Source organism: Fulmarus glacialis, unplaced genomic scaffold, assembly GCF_000690835.1.
Source record: "Fulmarus glacialis isolate BGI_N327 unplaced genomic scaffold, ASM69083v1 scaffold12093, whole genome shotgun sequence".
NCBI classification, from domain to species: Eukaryota; Metazoa; Chordata; class Aves; order Procellariiformes; family Procellariidae; genus Fulmarus; species Fulmarus glacialis.
The window spans coordinates 21,494-40,725 of record NW_009203606.1 but is presented as its reverse complement, the minus strand read 5'-3'; the positions used below and the strand labels follow the sequence as shown (position 1 = coordinate 40,725).

General features: G+C 39.5%; 1 protein-coding gene across 1 annotated transcript in view; it reads right to left on the bottom strand.

Annotated features, from left to right (window-relative positions):
• Positions 1-903: 903 nt before the first annotated feature.
• Positions 904-19,232, bottom strand: part of LOC104069334 (phospholipid-transporting ATPase IB-like) — a gene marked incomplete at its 5' end in the record, with an annotated part of 38,422 nt that continues 20,093 nt past the window's right edge. Inside the window, 6 exons of the mRNA XM_009574700.1 lie at positions 904-986; positions 8,934-9,072; positions 12,319-12,458; positions 13,732-13,816; positions 15,542-15,611; positions 17,745-17,794. Coding sequence (XP_009572995.1) covers positions 904-986; positions 8,934-9,072; positions 12,319-12,458; positions 13,732-13,816; positions 15,542-15,611; positions 17,745-17,794 — 567 coding nt within the window. The remainder of the gene's footprint in view (positions 987-8,933; positions 9,073-12,318; positions 12,459-13,731; positions 13,817-15,541; positions 15,612-17,744; positions 17,795-19,232) is intronic.

Here is a 19,232-nt window from a genome sequence, read left to right as displayed (position 1 = left end):
CCTTGAGATGCCACAACCTCATACAAAGAACTTGAGTCTGAGCTGAAAACAGTCAAGGCTGCTGTTAATTAAATCAGATAGATGCAACTGGAAAATAATGTTTATCATCAGGTGATTACTTTGCCACAATAGCATTCCCCTCTTCCACCAGATTTCCAGTTATCCAGTAACTCCTTTGGTACTCGAAGATACAGGCTTTGCATCTCCCATCCAGTCAAGCAGGACAAGTTGCCAACTCTAAACACAAGTATCAGATGCTGTTTATTATAGATCTTTTCATCTGTCACACAAATACCTCTAATAGCAATCAGATATTCAAGTGATATCAAATGCTGATATTGATGCTGAAACAGGCAAATTGGAAAAAAGATCTTCTGGGAAGATCCATGTACAAGTGTACGATTTTTCTAGTTAATTTTGGCACATACCTGAGGAGCATGGCAACCACCTGCAGGCAATTTTTAATCCAATTTTTACATCTCAAAAGCTGTACATAGGCAAGCTCACAATGCAGTTTGCTCAGGCATAGGTTTGGTTACAGCTCTTCCATGCAATGCTGAAGATAGCTTACTATGTTGAAATGAGTCTTTTAGCTTGTTTTTTTTTCTTTTTTAAAAGATGTTACTCCTATATCTGTACCTTAAAGCCTAACTTTATTCCTGATGACATACTGCAGGTTTCACCAGTTTGCAGCAGAAACAAACCCATGGACCTAATTAGTTTCTTGTTCTGAGACTTTAGTTCGATCTGTACAGCTTGTGACTGGAGACCTCAGGAGTACATTTTGCACAACCCACCCGTTTTATCATTAATTGTTTATTTTGCTATCCCTAAAGGCAAATGAGAAAAAGCTCAACAGCTTCCCCTTTTGTTACCAACACCTCCTTCTGCCAAGAATTACACCTAAATTTGCTTACTTACATCTAGTGAATCTTCATTGACCAGGATGAGAGACATACTCTGTGAAATGAGTCTGCAAGAGTACCCTGCAAGAGAAAAAAAAACCACAAGGACTTAACTTTTTGGAAGAATATTTAAGGTTTAGCTAAACCTTAAAAGGAGCATCTATAGCTCAGATTACAGTTTACTTTTTGAGCAGTTACTTCTATCAGGCAGGCTACTGGAAGCATTGGTGTACAAGACACACTCCAACTTTAAAGTTTGACTAGCAACAGAGGCTGCATTTTATCTGCATTTCCAAATACATCACTTGAGATGTTTTAACCAAAGAAAACACCATATTAACTAGATGCAGTAAACATAGGCTATATCCCTACAGCAAAATTAAATATTTCTATACCTAAACTTTTTTTTTAACCTACATGAAGACAGAATTGTCTTCAACATGTTACAGGAACAGATCTGAACGCACAGTTGCAGTTATGCTACATGACTGGAAGCACTGAATCAGTTGGTGCTACCCATTCTCCTTAGCCCACGCTTGGGTTACATGAGCATTTTTTACTCCTTAGGGTTTAGTGTGGAAGGTCCTGAGCTTCATCCAAAACTACAAATCAATGACACACACAGAGCCCCCACCAACTCCTATAGGCACCAGGTAATTGTACTAGACTATTCTTAGTGTAGGACTGGGGCTTGAAAGAACAAGAACAAGTTGCCATAGTCTGGAGCAGCACTTGGAAGGCAGTTCTGTACATTTGCCAGGACACCAAAACTCAAAGCAAAAATTCTCAAGACAGAAAAAAAGCCTCTTATTTTTGTAATAGTAAAAGCCAGTGACTGCAGTACCACTCAATGCCACTGAAGTGGCCATTCCGCTGCCACACAATTATTGCTGACATAAAACAGTCATATCCAGGATATATATATACACTTAGCATTTAGAGAATAAACAGTTTAATTCCAGCTCATATTAATGGCAAGAGACAAATGCAAACTCGCATCAGACTGACCCCATTGCATTATCCTAAAAGCTCATGCAAGTTCTCTTGGGATTGGCACAGTCATGTAGCTTCATAAAACAGCAAAGAATTCATTTATTTGAAGCACATGCCTTTTATTGCTGATCTAAGTTACATAGGAAAAGGAAATACAATAGAATTATTTTGTATTTCTACTGTGCTTTTGTATAGAAATGAATCACAGCAAGTAAAGAAATTACTGTCACAAAATGAAGTCTCAGGAAGTCTTTTACTTTTCTTAAATAGAGAAGAGAGGCTACTGCAGTATGAGAGTAACGTCCCAGTGATGAACCACTGCAAGGCCAACAGGTTCAAAAGCAGAACAGCATAGTCAATGTAAAAAGATTAAGTGTCTCTCTCCATATCTCACAACAGCAACAGAAAAACTGAGGTATGAATTTATTTTCTGTGGGATTCTTGGTTCCTTAGGAAGGCCATACTGACTCATCAATTGCAATGCAAATCATTTCCTCAGGCCACAGATTTTTTTATAATTGGCTAGTTTTGTAGGTATAATCCAGGGTTAACATGCCTGCAGGAACGATGTCTGTCAAGAAAGCAAATCTCCCATCTTCCTTTGTGGAAGGCATGCTTATATCACATAGCCAGGCACTTTCAGGCAGCAGGTTTGATTACCTGCAGAAGTTTTGTTTCTCTTCCATTTTCACAGCTGTGTGGAATACAAGTATCAGGTGCAACCTTGCAGATACATTTCCATCTTATTGTGTTAACAAGCTAAGGTTTACTTTCTGCTTTAGAGAACAATATAAAGTGACATTGAACTCACACACACCTGTTGGGAAAAGGATGAAATACATTCTGAAGAAATGCAGCCTACAACATGACAGCTTTGCAGACAGCCTCTGATTCTGCCTGTGAACAAGTCTTAGGTGGTAGTACAGAACTGAGTAATGAAGCTTCAACAGGTACAGACAAAAGACTGACTTGGGAAAAAACTCCGTCTGCCGTTTTTAAAAGTTAGTCCCAGGCTGAAGAACCACCTTATTTTTACTGAGGAGAAAAAGAGTATTACAAACTTACGCACTTCCCTCCATGTCAGGGTTATTCTTTCCCCAGGGAATGGCAACAGCCTTGTGCAGTAGGCTGTTACAAATTCAGTATAACTAATTCAAAAGGATTTTCTAGAAGCATTTGATTGGAACAGCAGCTGCAATAGCAAGCTGTAGTTTCTAAACCACTGCTCGCTGTTTCATTTTACTTCTCTCAAAACGAGCAAGATGCCACTCAACTAATGGAGCTGGAAAAAAAAAACCCACACAAGTGTGGAAACCAGAGTTGCTCTGCTGTGCGTCTTGGAAGTCATGGAGTCAGAAGAACTAATCCTACAATTGAGGTCATTCTGCATCTTGTCATCACATCAAACAGGAAGGAGATCAAGATTACAATAGCAGGATAAGCATCAAGCCTAACAACGGTTTATAGGAGAGCTATACATTATGTACCATTTCAGGACTATGAAGATGGTAAAATCTAGCCCTAGTATAAAGCAAAGTAACTAGCAACTGTAAGATTACAAGTGACATTTGTAGTCATATTTTAAATCTTTCTAATAGTTTCATAATAGTTATTACTGGCAGTACGAACATGGCAAGCAAAAAACCACTAAGATCAGGGCACATTTTTGTCAATGCTTCTGAGTAGAATAAGATCAACTGCTGGTTCAAAGCCAGGTATAAATGTCAATCCATGCCTGTAAATTGATATCTAGCTCTTAAATTTAAAAGTCCATGAAGAAGATGAATCAGGTACTTCTGGGATTTATTTCCCTTCAAGTGTCCTGGGACAAAGATTGCTTGAACCCTTGAACCAGAGTTCAAGATCATAGCCCACAGGCACATTCGTACTGCAGACATACAGAATCCAGTATCTGAGGCAAGAATGATTATCCTCTGTGTTTAGAGAGGGCACATTTGCCCTGCTCAAACTTCACATAGGGATACAGGCAAGCATGCTGGCATTGCTTCCATTCCCTCAACTGAAAAATCATGGCTCGCTGTAACAGAAGTATTCTTACCTCTAAATTGGAAAGATATGGGTTTAATGGATGAATTGTTAGATGGATAAGGAATTGGCTGGATGGCCGCATCCAAAGAGATACAGCCAATGGTTCAACGTACCATTGGAAGTGGAAACCAATCATAAGTAGTGTCCCTCAGGGGTCAGTCGTGGGACCAATACCATTTAGTATCTTTACCGATGACAGACAGTGGGATTGAGTGCACTCTCAGCAAGCTTGCAAACAACACTGAGCTGAATGGTGCAGTTGATATGATAGAAGGAAGGGATGTCCTCCAGAAGGACCTTGACAGGCTTGGGGAATAGGCTCATGTGAACTTTATGAAGTTCAACTTCAAAGGCCAAGCGCACCTGGGTTGCAGCAATCCCAAATATCAATCAGTACAGACTGGGCAATGAATGGATTGACAGCAGCCCTGCTGAGAAGTAGCTGGGGATACTAGTGGATGAGAAATTGGACATGAGACCCCCACCTGGAGTACTGCATTCAGCTCTGCAGTCCTCAGCACAGGAAAGGCATGGACCTGTTGGAGCAGGTCCAGAGGAAGGCCACGAAAATGATCAGGGGGCTGGAACACCTCTCCTGTAAGGAAAGGCTGAGAGAGTTGGGGTTGTTCAGCCTGGAGAAGACAAGGCTCTGGGGAGACCTTTCAATATATAAAGGGGGCTTAAAAGAAAGAGAAAGAGACTTTTTACCAAGGCCTTTAGTGACAGGTCAAGGGGCAGTGGTTTTAAACTGAAAGAGGGTAGGTTTAGGCTAGATATAAGGAAGAATTTTTTAATGATGAGGGTGGTGAGACACTGGAACAGGTTGCCCAGAGAAGTTGTGGATGCCCCATCACTGGAAGTGTTCAAGGTCAGGCTGGATGGGGCTTTGAGGAACAACCAGATCTAGTTGTAGATGTCCCTGCCCACAGCAGGGGGATTGGACTAGATCTTTGAAAGTCCCTTCCAACCCAAACCATTTATGATTGTAAGGCAGTGCTCGCAGCTATGAATGCATACTCTAGGTAAGAGCACTTAGCTCAACTGTAGGGATTGATTCTTTGTTCAAGGGAGGGATGCAGTTCAGAAACACTTCATTCCTACTCCCAGAAAGTAATCTGTTATTAAGGAAGTTATTGGCTGGAAATACATCAGTTCTGATTTTCTGGGAGCCTACTGAGCACCAGGATGGTGGTAAATAGAAATCTGCCATGGGTTTTTTTGCCTCACTGAAAGGCAAAGGAGATCCAGAGTCTGCAGAGTGTTTTAAGAGAAGCATGAAGCTACAAGAACACTGTTAAGCCTTCTAGAGTTGTTTGCAGACACAGGCTAAGGACAGTTTCAGCTGATAAAAACTGAGGACCCAATGTCATGCTCAAAGGTGTTTCTGAACTTGGAACTCCTATTTTCTACAGGTAGAGAGTTCAAATCATTGATCAGTATTAAAGCTTATCAGGAACACACTCCTCACCTACAGGACTATCAGCTGGCACATGGCAGAGTCGAAAGCATACAACCACCCCACAGCAAGGTCAACCATTACTCTTCAGAGAAGTCAAGAATGCCATCAAGAGACAAAGACACACAAATTCTGAAGGCCAAAGAATCAAGAGGAAGCTAGAAGAACGAAGTACTCCAACTCCTTGGGGCAGCCGCCAAGAGCTCAAATATCCCTCAATACATATGGATGTCCATACAGCAAGCTAGAGTCCATAAGCATAACCTCCACACACAATGAGAAAATGAAAATACTTTTCACTCCCCAGATAGCACATTTACACCTGAAGCATAAAGTGTGCACGTGGATTGGGTTTTAAATTGAATGTTTATTACAGTTTTAATGGGTTACATATAAAAACTCGAAGGGTGCCACATGTTTGTACTTTCAAGCCAACTTGAACATGAAGCTAATTAAGCTTCCAGAGTTTTATTACCAAATTGTATGCTAAAAGTGATAATTTAGAAATTGTAAGGGAGATGCTTATTCTTTTCAAGTTGCTATCGTATAAAAAAAACCAGTTTTAGAGACAAGTTGGAAGTTAGCCTCCTTCACAGCCTTTGCTATCAAGCTCACGTACTTGTGTTCAAGCTAGCTGGTGTCAGTTAATGTATCAACTTATTTCAGGTATTTATGCCAAAATTTGTAGCTACTTTTTTAATTTGTCACAAGATGATGCTTCCCTCCTCTCAAGTTGACTACTGCTTTTAAAGGAAGCAAATCCGCAGATCGTGATTCAAATGAGATAACTAGCATTTAAATCAATTGTCTACTTAAGCCATCCACCTTATTTCTACTACAACTGTATCAGTTCAGCAAGTTATTTCATCTCCTGGTACCAACTTCGACATACAAAGATACATGAAACTTGATTCACTTTTGATAAGTAAACAAAAATTCTAGTCAGTCAAGCAGACTACATTCTGAAATTCCACTAAACCAGCCAAAGCAGAAAAAATTAAAAGCAGACAAAAAATAGCAAATGCCTAAAGTTTTGCTAAAGGTAATGTAAGTTCAGTTACAGAGCATCACAGTTCTGCCAGAAGGAGCTTGAAATACACCCAGACCCATCTACAGGCAGTTCTATATATGAAAAGCTTCATTGGTCACATTCTTCATATAAGTTAGAGAATCTTGAAGTCAACATAAGCTTGGAAAGGCTAAAGAAATAGCTCCTTCAACAGAAGGCAGCTGTCCTGGTTTCGGCTGGGATAGAGTTAAATTTCTTCCTAGTGCTGTGTTTCAGATTTAGAATGAGAAGAATGTTGATAACACACTGATGTTTTCAGTTGTTGCTAAGTACTCTGCTAGTCCAGGACATTCAGCCTAAAAAAAAAAAGGCATTGGGAGGGAGCATAGCCAAGACAGCTAGCCCAGCTGGCCAACAGGGTATTCCATACCATGTGACATCATGCTCAGTATATGAATGGTAGGCATGTTCCAGGAAGTAGCGATTGCTACTTGGTTATCAGTCAGTGCGGGTGGTGAGCAATTCCATCGTGCATCACTCACTTTGTATATTCTACCATTATCATCATCATTATTATTATTGTTTTCCCTTTTCTGTTCTATTAAACTGTCTTTATCTCAACCCACAAGTTTTTCTCACTCTTACCCTTCTCGATTTTCTCCCCATCCCTTCTCGATTTTATCCTGGGGTCGGAGGGGAGTGAGCAAGCAGCTGTATGGGGTTTGGCTGCCTGCCGGGTTAAAAAACAACAGCACCCTTCTCGATTTTCTCCCCATCCCTTCTCGATTTTATCCTGGGGTCGGAGGGGAGTGAGCAAGCAGCTGTATGGGGTTTGGCTGCCTGCCGGGTTAAACAACAACAGCCGCCTATGCTGTTAAGGATCCCCTTAACCTACACTCGTACATCTAGACAGACTAATTTGCAAATCTGAATGCAATTGTGGACAGCACTTTACATGGGCACACTAGAGACAATGGGGATAAGCAAAGTGTTCCAGACTTAAGAAACAAGGTGAAAATGTCACTCCGTTCTGCGAGATGTCAGATCACCAGAGTGCCAGTCATACTCTTTCCATTTCTGGACAGATTTACCAGTTACAGGGAGAAAAATCATCAAAAAGAATACAAGAGCATAATGACACTATATTGCCAAGGATGCTATATTTGGGAGATATGTGATATTATGGGACAGGGGTGCTTATATCAGGATCTGTTCCTTTACTAAGTCTTTACTACTCAGTTAAGACCTGGATAGCCTCTCTCCTAGGAGGCTACTAGTGTAGTGTGAAGGGCTACGGCATGATGGCAGCATAGCTCACAAATCAGCATTTCAAGCATGGCATTCTGTGACAGCACAAGGTGTTGCTACCCAGGCTGCCCACCTTGCAAGCATCCACAGTGAGAAAAAGGCTGAAGGATTTGACTTTTGAGTACTTACTAGACTCATGCGGCACAGCCAATGCAAGACTAGCACAATAGCCGAAGTGCTACAGAGCACAACATCTAGTTGCTATAGGATTGAAATTACAATGTGCACCTCCAGTTCAGCCCAGCCTTAAATTTTTTTTATCTGACAAATTACAAGTAGAATTGGATATATAGACTGATTTTTACCAGGTACATTTATGACCTAAAAGGAAACCTAATATTTAAGGGCTGCTTCTAATAACAAACCTAAACTCACAGTGTTAAAAACTCTCCTTTTTTTTGCTGCAAAAACAGGTAGTCAGATAAACACCTACATCTTAAGTAGGTTACCGTTCTATTATATCAGTATCCAAGCACACCCATCTGATAAATACTTTAATTTGTATTTTTTGTTCACATCATTGCAAGATTTTTTTTGCATTACAAAGAACATAATTTGTAAGTTAAGATGCATCAACAAGTTTGAAACAAGGATATCCATACTGTGCCTTGATAAAACAACCCATATTAAACTCTATACATACACTCAATAGCAACAACACACTTCCACTAACAGTCACGACATACTTGACTAACAGATGTGCCATAAGGTGACAGCAGGAGCAGTTATTCAAGCATCCATCTACTTTCACAGACAAGGTTTGCAAGATGTTGTAAGCTATATGCTTTGTATTACCATATTTCCCATCATATCCCAAACTCCATTAAAGTCCAGAAAAGGCAGTCAGTAAAAAAAAAACTGTAAAACAGTGATGTCATGCAAAATATAAAACACATTACAGTCTGGTTGAGTTCTCCAGTCTCCATCAGAACGCAGAGTTACCTGTGTTCACTCCATACAAGAATTGTACTTAACCAAGAGCAGAAGTGTCCCTTTTGCCTTAAAAAACCCTGAATATAGCCTGACACTCAGAGCAAAGACTCCACTCCAAAACGCCTCCTTCTCCAAAGTGAAGGCTACCACATGCCTGTCTGCTACCAAGGAACCATTCTATAAAAAGCAGGCCTGTTTTTGTTTAAAACCCCACTCTGCAGATCTAGTATGTAACCTGTCACATATCAGACAAATTCAGAGTAACCAGAAAGATGGATACCTATATTGAGAGCTGTTTCCTGTTTGTCTCCCGTCAGAATCCATATCTTAATTTCTGCCTTCATTAGCGTGGCTATTGTTTCTGGAACACCTGCTTGCAGGCGGTCTTCAATGGCTGTAGCTCCAAGAAGCAGTAAATCCTGGAAAAAAGAATTTGAGGGATTGTTTTTTTAAGATAAACCTGTTTGGAACACACTCAAAAAGGAATTAAAGACAGCATGTTGTACCTCATTGCTAATACAGCATTTTGACAAGCAATATACACTACAGTATGTTTCTTCTGTGCCTATTCTACTTCCTCTGCATACAATTCTTATTTCAAGAGGTACAGAAAGTAACCAAGTGTTTCTGATCAGAAAGATGGCAACGTTTCAAGAGCAATTAATTGAAATTACACAACTCCAAAGCTAGCCTATGGATGAACATACATACTAGAGCATTCACTAATCACCATAGCAACATGATGAGTGGTCACAGTTTATATATTACTTAAGCTCACAAAACAAAAGTCACCTGGCATCACATCATTTAAACTAATTTCCCTCCCATAAAATGTACATACAGACTGGATACAATCACTCAAAGCAAAAATTATTGCAACTATTTATGGATATAATCACTACATTTACATAATAAAAGTGGTATGAACATTAATCAATCCAAGTATCTCTAGTCTACATACTGCCACAAAAACATGTCTCGTACAACTAATTTAATACTACAAGAGTTAGCCATAGTCTTATGCAATTCTAAAGCAACTGCTAGAAGAGATTTGGCCATGTTACAGGAAAAAAAAAAGTCAGGCAGACAAAAATACCTAACAAATAAATCTTGTCAAAAGGCACAATCTACTCAGCAGATTTTAACTTTAAAAGCATTTTAATGATCCCTTACATATGTGAAGATGTTCCATTTAAAAAAATTGATACCAATTGAGCTTAGTTATACTGTATCATGTCAGGAATTGCACAGAGAAAGTTACAGCTTCTATTATTTGTAGGGACTATAATTATTCAAAACAAGTGAAAACAAATTAAGTCAACAGAAGCAGTTAGGAGAGTTGGTGTTGTTCAGCCTGGAGAAGACAAGGCTCCAGGGGGACCTTATTGCAGCCTTTCTATATATAAAGAGGGCTTATAAGAAAGATGGAGAATGACTGTTTACCAAGGCTTTGCAGTGGCAGGACAAGGGGCAATGGTTTTAAACTGAAAGAGGGTAGATTTAGATCAGATATAAAGAAGGAATTTTTTTTACAGTGAGGGTAGTGAGACACTGGAACAGGTTGCCCAGAGAGGTGGTAGATGCCCCATCACTGGAAGTGTTCAAGGTCAGGCTGGATAGAGCTTTGAGCAAGCTGGTCTAGTGGAAGATGTCCCTACCCATGGCAGGGGGTTGGACTCTAGATGACCTTTAAAAGGTCCCTTCCAACCTAAACTATTCTATGATTCTATGAAGAGGGCATTAGAGCAGCTCCTCCTTGTATGCATCTATGCATGCATAAAGAACAAAAGAGGAAGTTGTTATTTATACATGTGTGTAGGCTGACATTAGTTGCAGGTCTTGACAAAGCTTAAGGTTTGTTACGAGATATTCATCTGGTAAAGGTAGTAGAATCAACTCCCATAAGTCATTTGCTTTAGTACCCTATAGCCTCCTGATGAAACATTAGCCCTATTGATGCTAACAATACTTGAAGGTTACAAATGCAATTCAAGTGTGCAACTGTAGATTGTCTTTTTTTTCCAAAATCACTTGTTAAGCAGTTAAACATGACAGCACAGGTACCAGCATGGCTGAGCTACCTGACCAGGGGAGTTACTATTGTGCCTGTTGAAGCCCTCTCAGCCGGTGTACACATGGGGAAGGAAGCCAGTTCAAGTTTGTCTCCACGTGTGCACCTGTACTATGATCCAGTGACCTCAACACTCAGCCTGACAAAGTAGCTCTCACGCTCTCGTTTGAGCCCTTAGATGAAAAATTAGCCTGTTAAAATATAACGTATTTTATGTTACAGCCACAAGCCAGTTTATTATCTAGAAAGAAGAGCCTACAGACCAGAGAATTTAACCTAGGAAATACCAGCTCTAAGAAAAAAAAAAAATTCAAGTTTCAAGTGCAATTCCCTGCTCCTTGGTATGACTAGCAAGCAAACATTAACAGGAAAGGAATACAGTGGGTATTTCCTACCAATATGGCACTAAGTCCAAAACTCTAATTCTACAACCCACTCGTTATCTTTTTTCAAGATAATAAATTGTGAAAAGAGGTAGAAGGTAGATGGTCAAAAATTATCTAAGGTTTGAGAACACATTTTAAAGAGAATCAACCCATGTTCATTTTTCACCTCAGTGAAAACAGAAGAGTACAACAGCACAGTCGTAGGAAGCAGAAAGCTGAAAAGAGCAATGCAAACCTACAGAATCAAGGATTAGATAACCACACTGCAGCTGACCAACCAACACAAAAGACGACTTTAAATGTTAGTCTGCAAAGCAAGACCCAATCTTCAGCTATTAAAGAGTTCTTGGAGTTTTTCTGTTACCCTATGAAAGTTAGCTCCCATCCTAGTCTCAACTCCTTCCCTCTTCTGCCCCAACTAACTCAAATAACCAACAGTGCTCCAGAACTGAAGTTGCATTATTAATATCAATTAAAAAAGAAATTGAAGTTCAAAGAGCATTTTAAAGAAACCACTAAATAAAACGAGAGTGAAATAACTGGAGTGAGGGGAAAGAGCATGAATAAGTGCAGGTGAGAAGTGGGACTACCAGCATTTCAGAAAGCAGTAAGACCAACAAGTATCAAAGAAACATTGGCCCCTAGTGTTGACGTTTTAACATTTCACTCAGTGTGGTATTAGTTTCAAACTGGTTCTCTGATACCTACTTTCCTCTTCCAGAATTTTGAGTTCTACAATTTGCATGGAGCACAGTTTTTCATCTTTTTTCAGTCCATGCGACAACAGGCCTTGGTGAGCACTTTGTTTTGTCTACAGTGTCTATAACAGCCTTCAGAAAACCTGAACCATGACTGCTGTATGAAAAGGAACAAATTTCTCTTCATATGCTAGTACATGGCAACTTGGTGCAACACAATGATTTTATACATTATATTTATCAAGTTACACCAACCTTACACAAGACAGCAAGATAAAAAGGATATGAGAAAAGAGTTTAAGTAGCAATGACCTTTTATACATAAGTTAGTCTCAGATTTACGAACTAAAACTTAAGAGGTCTATGGACTGAACAGGTTGCCAACTAAGAATACCTTTTCAGTTTCTGATGAATGAAGTTAACAGTTCTACTGTATAAAGCCAAAATTCCATGGGAAAAGACACATGTAAGGGAATCTGTATCTGATCACCAAAAAAGTATGCATCTTACCTTTTCAATGATCTCATAGCATTCCTCCAGCTTCTGAGTTCTGTCTTTCAAAACTGTACTGGTTTCATTGTAGACATTCAACCACTCTCTGTAACAGTTTTCTGACAGGTCTGCATACGCAATGCACAAAGTCCGCAGACCTACAAAACAGAAGACAGCCATTACACACAGTAAAATTACACTGAGCATCAGCAAATCATTAATGCCCCAATGAATGCTAAATTCTAACCCTCTCACTGGAGCCAACAGGAGCTTTTAATGTACACTTAAACTCTGGATTCCAGAAAATCTCCCTGTACATTTTTAAAGCATTTGGGTTTCCACAAATGTAAAACAAGAGTCTGGCTCATGTAGGTTACTAATGTTGGTGCAAATCAAGAGAAACAGACACAAACTTCTCCCTGATTTGCAGTATTGCAATCTAGCCATACTGGAGCAACAAAAGGGTCATCTTTAATCTTTTTAGTTTAAGTATGAAACCAAGCTTGGCTTTCATGTATTTTTAAAAAGATCAAATTAAACAAAGAACCGGCTACATATTGTGACTGGAGATACTACTTAATCAAACATCCTGCACAGCCCACACTTCCTTTTAGACAGACTGTTTTCTCCTTCAGTGTATGCACATATCTCACATTAATAATGGGACTTACACACGCACAGAAGAGTAGAGAATAAGGCCCATGAAGTATGAAAACCATTTTATTAGACCACTGACAAAAATTAACATACAGAAGTAATGATATTTCTTTTTCTGGCATGAGTCAAGCACAAAGGAGTGTGCAATAAAATACAAAAGATTAGTTACTGAGAATGTGGGAGTCTGCAAAAAAATTTTTTTTCTTTTTTTAAAAGCTAAATAAAAAATGTTTTCAGATTTAGGAAGAAAAGCACTAGTTCATTGTTTTACTATAATGCAAATATTTTCTGCTGCTGTAGAAGAGTGAACAAAACCAAGTACTTCCCTGTGTATCAGTCACAAAGGCCTTAGAGACCATTTCAGACCATCTTTGATGTCTTGGTGTTCCAGGCTTCTCAGCACATTCAGGTTATCATTCTGCTTCATAAAGCCAGGGACTTTGTCATTTGACTTTTACACTGGCAAAAACACCTCTAACTCCAATGTAATTAAGGTGTTCTGGAGATAGAACTCATGCCCTTTCCCTTCATCATGGCCACACAGAACCCCATCTTTTCCTTCCAAATTCTGCTTCCCTACTGAAAGCTCACAGAAGCAGAGCACAAACTGCCTTAACAACTCTAGGATAACTTTAAGTTTAATTTGCTGATTACACACCACTTCTTAATTTATCGTCATAACCACCTTATTTGGCACTGCAAAGCTTAAACAATGCAGAACATGCTGCAAGTAATTTGATAAACTGAATTCTCATGACATGCTGTTTCTCTTACCTTCTGTTGCGAAGTATTCAAGATGGCACAGTGTTTGCTCCATATACTGGGAATCTTTCGAAAGCCTCTCAAAAATTACATTATCCTATCAAAATCAAATTCATTACAACAGAGTAAGTCTACATATGAAGTTCCCATCTGTTTATTTCAAGCTCAAGTGAAGTAACCTGAGTGGACTTGCTAATATCGGAACCCAAGACTATATTTACAACTAATGCATTTGGGTTTTAGAGACTTTGGTTCGAGTAACTAATGTGGATTTTGCCCAGTGGCAGAGATACTGCATCTGCTTTAAATGATGGAGACAGAAGCACATTCTACCCTCCTCCCCTCTTTCCATTACTGGGCAGTACAGAACACTCCTTTCTGAATTACGAAGCAGATATGTTGATTTTCAGAGAATATAAGTGTCTAGTCTTTTTCAGTACACATTGTAGTCCCATATAAAAGAGCTTTTTGCAATCCTTTCTAGAAAAGATTCTCACTGATGTTAAAAAATACAAGGCAGAAACACTGAACAGGTTCTACCACAAAATTCTCTCAGAAATAACCTTCTTCCTGCGGCAACTTTCTTCATCACTAAATCAAAGAGCAATTGAAAAGACACAGATAACAGCTAAAATCAAAATTCAGCACCATCACCAACGTATCTTAGAGTCTCTGGATTTTATTCTGCAACTACCAGAACAAATTGATAGATACATGTAAAATACACAAACCCTGCTTTTGCTCAAATACATACTCTTAAGCTATGTAAACAGGCCTACATCTATCACTGATTAGAGACAGGCATACAAAACAAGTAATTTACGATGGATGTGACAGGATAGGATATGACTATCGGAATGTGGAAGAGTTCACACAGAACTTACAGTTTAGATCAGTGGTGGATGCAGCAGAACATATAAGACAAAACACTAGATTACACTGATTACTACAACCCTTTCGCTCTATTAGACATCTGAGTCTGCTCATATGGAAGATTGCATGAAATTTTTTACTACAAACTCTCCTGTTATCCATCCCTTCCAGTGCCATACTCCAGGAAACAGTGTGGACACAGGCATGGTATGAGCAACAAGCAGTTGCAAATCTGTGCAATCCTACTAGGCATACAACTTTGAAATACCACACAATGACAGTGGGCTTCACTCCCACCACACCAGCATGAAGCCGGCACATCTTTATCAAATCAGAGGAATTAAACTGAAGCAACAGAGCAGTGCAAACCTATATGTCAGGACAAATTCAAGTAAACCAGGTCCTTACAGAAGTCAGAAATAGTTTTCCCTGTTGCAAAAAGCCACCTGCATGGGTTTCCATTGAAATTAGAACCACTATCTGGCTGTGGCCAATGCTGGTTTTGCAGCCTTTATACTTCGCTATGTTATTGCTCTTGTCAGTGAAGACAGAAGCACAACATGGTGCAAGTCATGATGACAAATAACAGGTGCAGAGATGCAAGAGCCAGATCAAGAGCCAACCACCTGAGAACAGATTTTAGTATTACAGATTCAGACAACAGCATTTAGTCTAGCTCCCGAACTGCTGCTGCACAGCTGGGTGAAATCCTGACTTTGCATAAGTAAAAGGTAGTGCTCCCAATAGTTTCACAATTTCAACTGGGTAGTAGGAAGCCTAGCAATCTTCTGCCTGCAAAGAGGAGGAATGACAGATCTCCTAAATCACTTGGCCCTAAACAGAAAGCCAACAGATATTATGCATGAGACACAAAATGCCAGCATCAGCCACAGCTGTTGAAACAATAACTGGTAGTGTTAGTTCTCCATTAGGTACCACAATTACTTACAGCCCCTTTGCAGTAGAGACGCAGCTGTCCCGCTGGAGTTCGAACAATCACTGACATTCTCTTCCTGTTGCTATTGAAAGAAAAATATTTGCTTTCATTAGTCATAGTGATAACAAGTAAGTCCTGCTCTAGCCAGTGAATTTTCTCAGATGTGCTCAGTGCATCTGAGATCAGGTGAGATGTAACTGTAGTAACTTAAGACAACACAATGCTTGACAGCAACAAGAAATACTAAATTGTCCATTTCCAGCTTCAGCCCTATGGCTCCCAATGGTGAGCACTCAACCAGAACACAGACTTGCACCCAAATGTAAGCAAGAATTTGGAAAAGAGCAAGATGGCACAGAAATCCTCCTGAAAGAAGGGGAGTCACAGCTTTTCATTATTCCTCAAGCAAAATTGTTTTGGGGACTCAGGCTAGAAATGGAATCATTAAGGCTGAATGCATATTTATTATAAGCATAACAGACACTGAAATAACCACCCACTGACAAGGGCAGTTATTTAACTTCCTAACTCAAAAGAACACAAAAATGTCATAGAAAGGAATCATGGTATAGACCAGCTCTTGGCCTCCCTATAGGTTCTTTATATTGGCCTAATCAGACCTACATAGTTGAGATTATGTAAAACAAAGTCAGACCCTCTGAGCAGGACTGCATATCAAGACAGTCAAATTTGGGATATATTTTAAAAACAAAGGTAAACAGTAGCATACTATACACAGATATTTAACAAAGGAAGGTAGGCAAGAATTTTTTTTTTTTTTTTTTTTTTAAGATCAATTTTGGCATTTCACTTATCAATCTCTCCTTTAAAAGAGCCACTGGAAAAAATGCAGCTTCTAAGAAGCAGAGGCAAGCAAATCAACTCTCATCAAGAGAACCCTAAGTACATATGGTTTCATATTCAAAACAAGTTATCTGTAACTATAATTCTTTTCCTTAGCAAACAGAGAATTCAAAAGCATCCTCCTTCCTCATTCCCTTCTTGCCAATATGTACAAACAGATCAGAGTGTAGACCTATCTTCCTCCTCCTCCTCTGAAGTTGGTCTGGGAAATCTAGCCCCTTTTCAGGGCTCAAGAGCCATGTGTAAGAAAGTAAGCTCTTGGCATGTATGATCAGACAAAACAGAGACTTTCTTTAGAAAGTCTGGAAGGACAGCAATTAGCTGTGCCCAGAATTTCTGCAGCAAGCTAATGATACTGGGAAGCCTCCTTGTGCTTTTTGAAATCTAATTATAGGAACTCCCTCACTGATCAAGTAGGAAGTTGCTACACACAGGGAAGAACTAAGCTTTTTTCTGCTGCCTGCAGGCTACAGCTACTCTTGTCCACAGACACCAGGGTACTGAACTTGTCAGAAACCCTAAATTCTTGTAGTACCTTTTTAGATATTCCCATAAGTAGCTTAAGTAGCTACATTCTGAATGAAAAGGGGAAACTAGTCAAGCATAATCTTCAAAGCAAAACAGGACACAAGAAAAGCTGCCTACCCAAATCTTCCCTGACTTCAGTTTTACATACTCCTTTAGAGCAGAACCAGCCAACTCAAAGAGGGCAGAGAACAAGACTTAAAGGCTTTAAGCCACAGTGAAAACAGAAAAAACAGCAGAAAAGCCTGCTGACTAGCACCCTCCAAACTGACAAAACTTTATCAACTGACAAAGAGAATCCAATGATTTAGGGGCCAGATTCATCACACAAATCTTCTTGCCACCCAAGCAGTGCCCATCCTAACTAGCCTGACAAGTGAGGAGTGCTTGCAAGGTTTAGTTTTTCATAGCTGGAGTGGGGGGCACCAAAAAGCCCTCCAGTTGTAGATTCCACCTACTCAAAAAAAAGAGTAATTTACAGAAGCACTATAAAAGTGCAACCTCAATCTCAAAACATGTTCTTGAAGTAGACAAGTGACACATCAGGAAATCAAAGAGGCACAGAATGACACTTTCAGGGCAGCAACTTTTCAATAAAGTGGAGCTGGAGTGGCAGGAGAGCTTCATGCTCACATGCCAACAGCCACCAGTTTGTAAGAAGCTCTGTATTAGCCCTGTATTGGAAACGAGGAGATGGAGGGGCAGGACAAAGTTAAAGTAGTTCAGCTTTTCTACTGCATCAGCTGAAACTTTTTATTCTCAATAATGTATTTACAAAAATGGTTTTCTTGTTACCCTACATTTAGTATATTAGAGGAAAACTTACCTGGAAAACTCCAGCACATTAAGAATTTCAAAGGTTTTTTCTTTTCCCAGCTACAAAAAAAAGTAAGTACTCTTTTAAGTATAATTCGCAGTATATTCTTACATGCGTAAACATGCAAGTTGGTGAAACACATTTGTTGATACATCCCACTGTAAATAAAATGTGGTAATAGCTCCCTCTCCTGGTAAAAGTGATGTAGAGCCCTATTTAATGAAGGCATTCTAATCTTACTTGAATGTCTAATATTGTGGCATCCTCCATTTCCTATTTTTACACCATTTCAAGGTACTAATACCTTACTCTAGAAGGATAAGCATGCTCTGAAAGTTAAGCTGCATATTTACTTCTTAGCAGCCTTAGAGACATATTACAGACTGTGAGCACAATTCCAAGTTAAAATAAACATGCCATCCAGATTTGGTATTACAATAACCTTTGTCTGAACTGCCTTAATATTTCTTTTACTTGAATTTACAAACATATTAGATCATATTTTTTGTGGCAGAAAATGGTTGACTGAGGAGTAATTCCTGTTATCACCAACAACTATTTGCTGGGGTTGAGCGTGAGCAACCTGAGGAGGCAAGAGGATTAGAAATGCCTTGTCTTTGCATTCCTGTTGTATAACAGATGGTAGGAGCAGTGGGAGTTACCGGAGTCTCAGAACTCCAGTAGTATTTGTAGCACATGGTTAAAGAAAGGGCTGTAGCAAAATCTAATCGCAGTACAGAGTTATAGCCTATGAGGCACATATCAATTCAGCAATATCCCCAAGGCCAAAAGCCATCTCCAACCCATGTTTTACGTACTGCCACAGATGTAGACAATGAGGAGAGACAGGAACCTCTAGGAGTGACAGCTTTTATTGCTGGCTATAAACTGACCATGCTCCCAGCTTGGCATGTAAGAGGAGTATAAAACTAGGTCAGGTGGGCCTGGGTCTTCCTGCACAGGAGAGAAGAGCCTGGATAGCTCTAGATGACACTATTCACCCTAAGCTCTTCCCCTTAAACTAAGCAGCAGCTTTCTGAGTAGTTAGAAAAAGTTTGTGACAAGTCCTAGAAAGATCTATGTTTTAAGCACTTGGCTTGGCAGCATCCCAAGAAACTTGAAAGTGAATGTACCTGAGGGGAAGGACAAAAATACATCCATTATTCTTAACAAGGACCCTACTATATACTCTAGAGACAAAGTTCTCATCTTGGTTGCATCTGTGTAAATCTGGAGCCACTTTAGCTTAGACTGCAACTTAAATCAGAATGTGGCCCCATGAGTTTGAAACTGCCTGTGTTAACTCTAATCCGTGTACACACCCCTGCATACAAAGCTTGTTAAATAGATAGATATTCTGTATGTGATCTTACTCAGAAGAAAAATTCCATTTTAATACAAGAAATCAAACATTTAGAAGTATAGTAACGGTTAAACATAATAGTTAGAAAATCTCCCATTTCCTTCTGATGTAAGCATGCTCATCTGTGCTTCCCA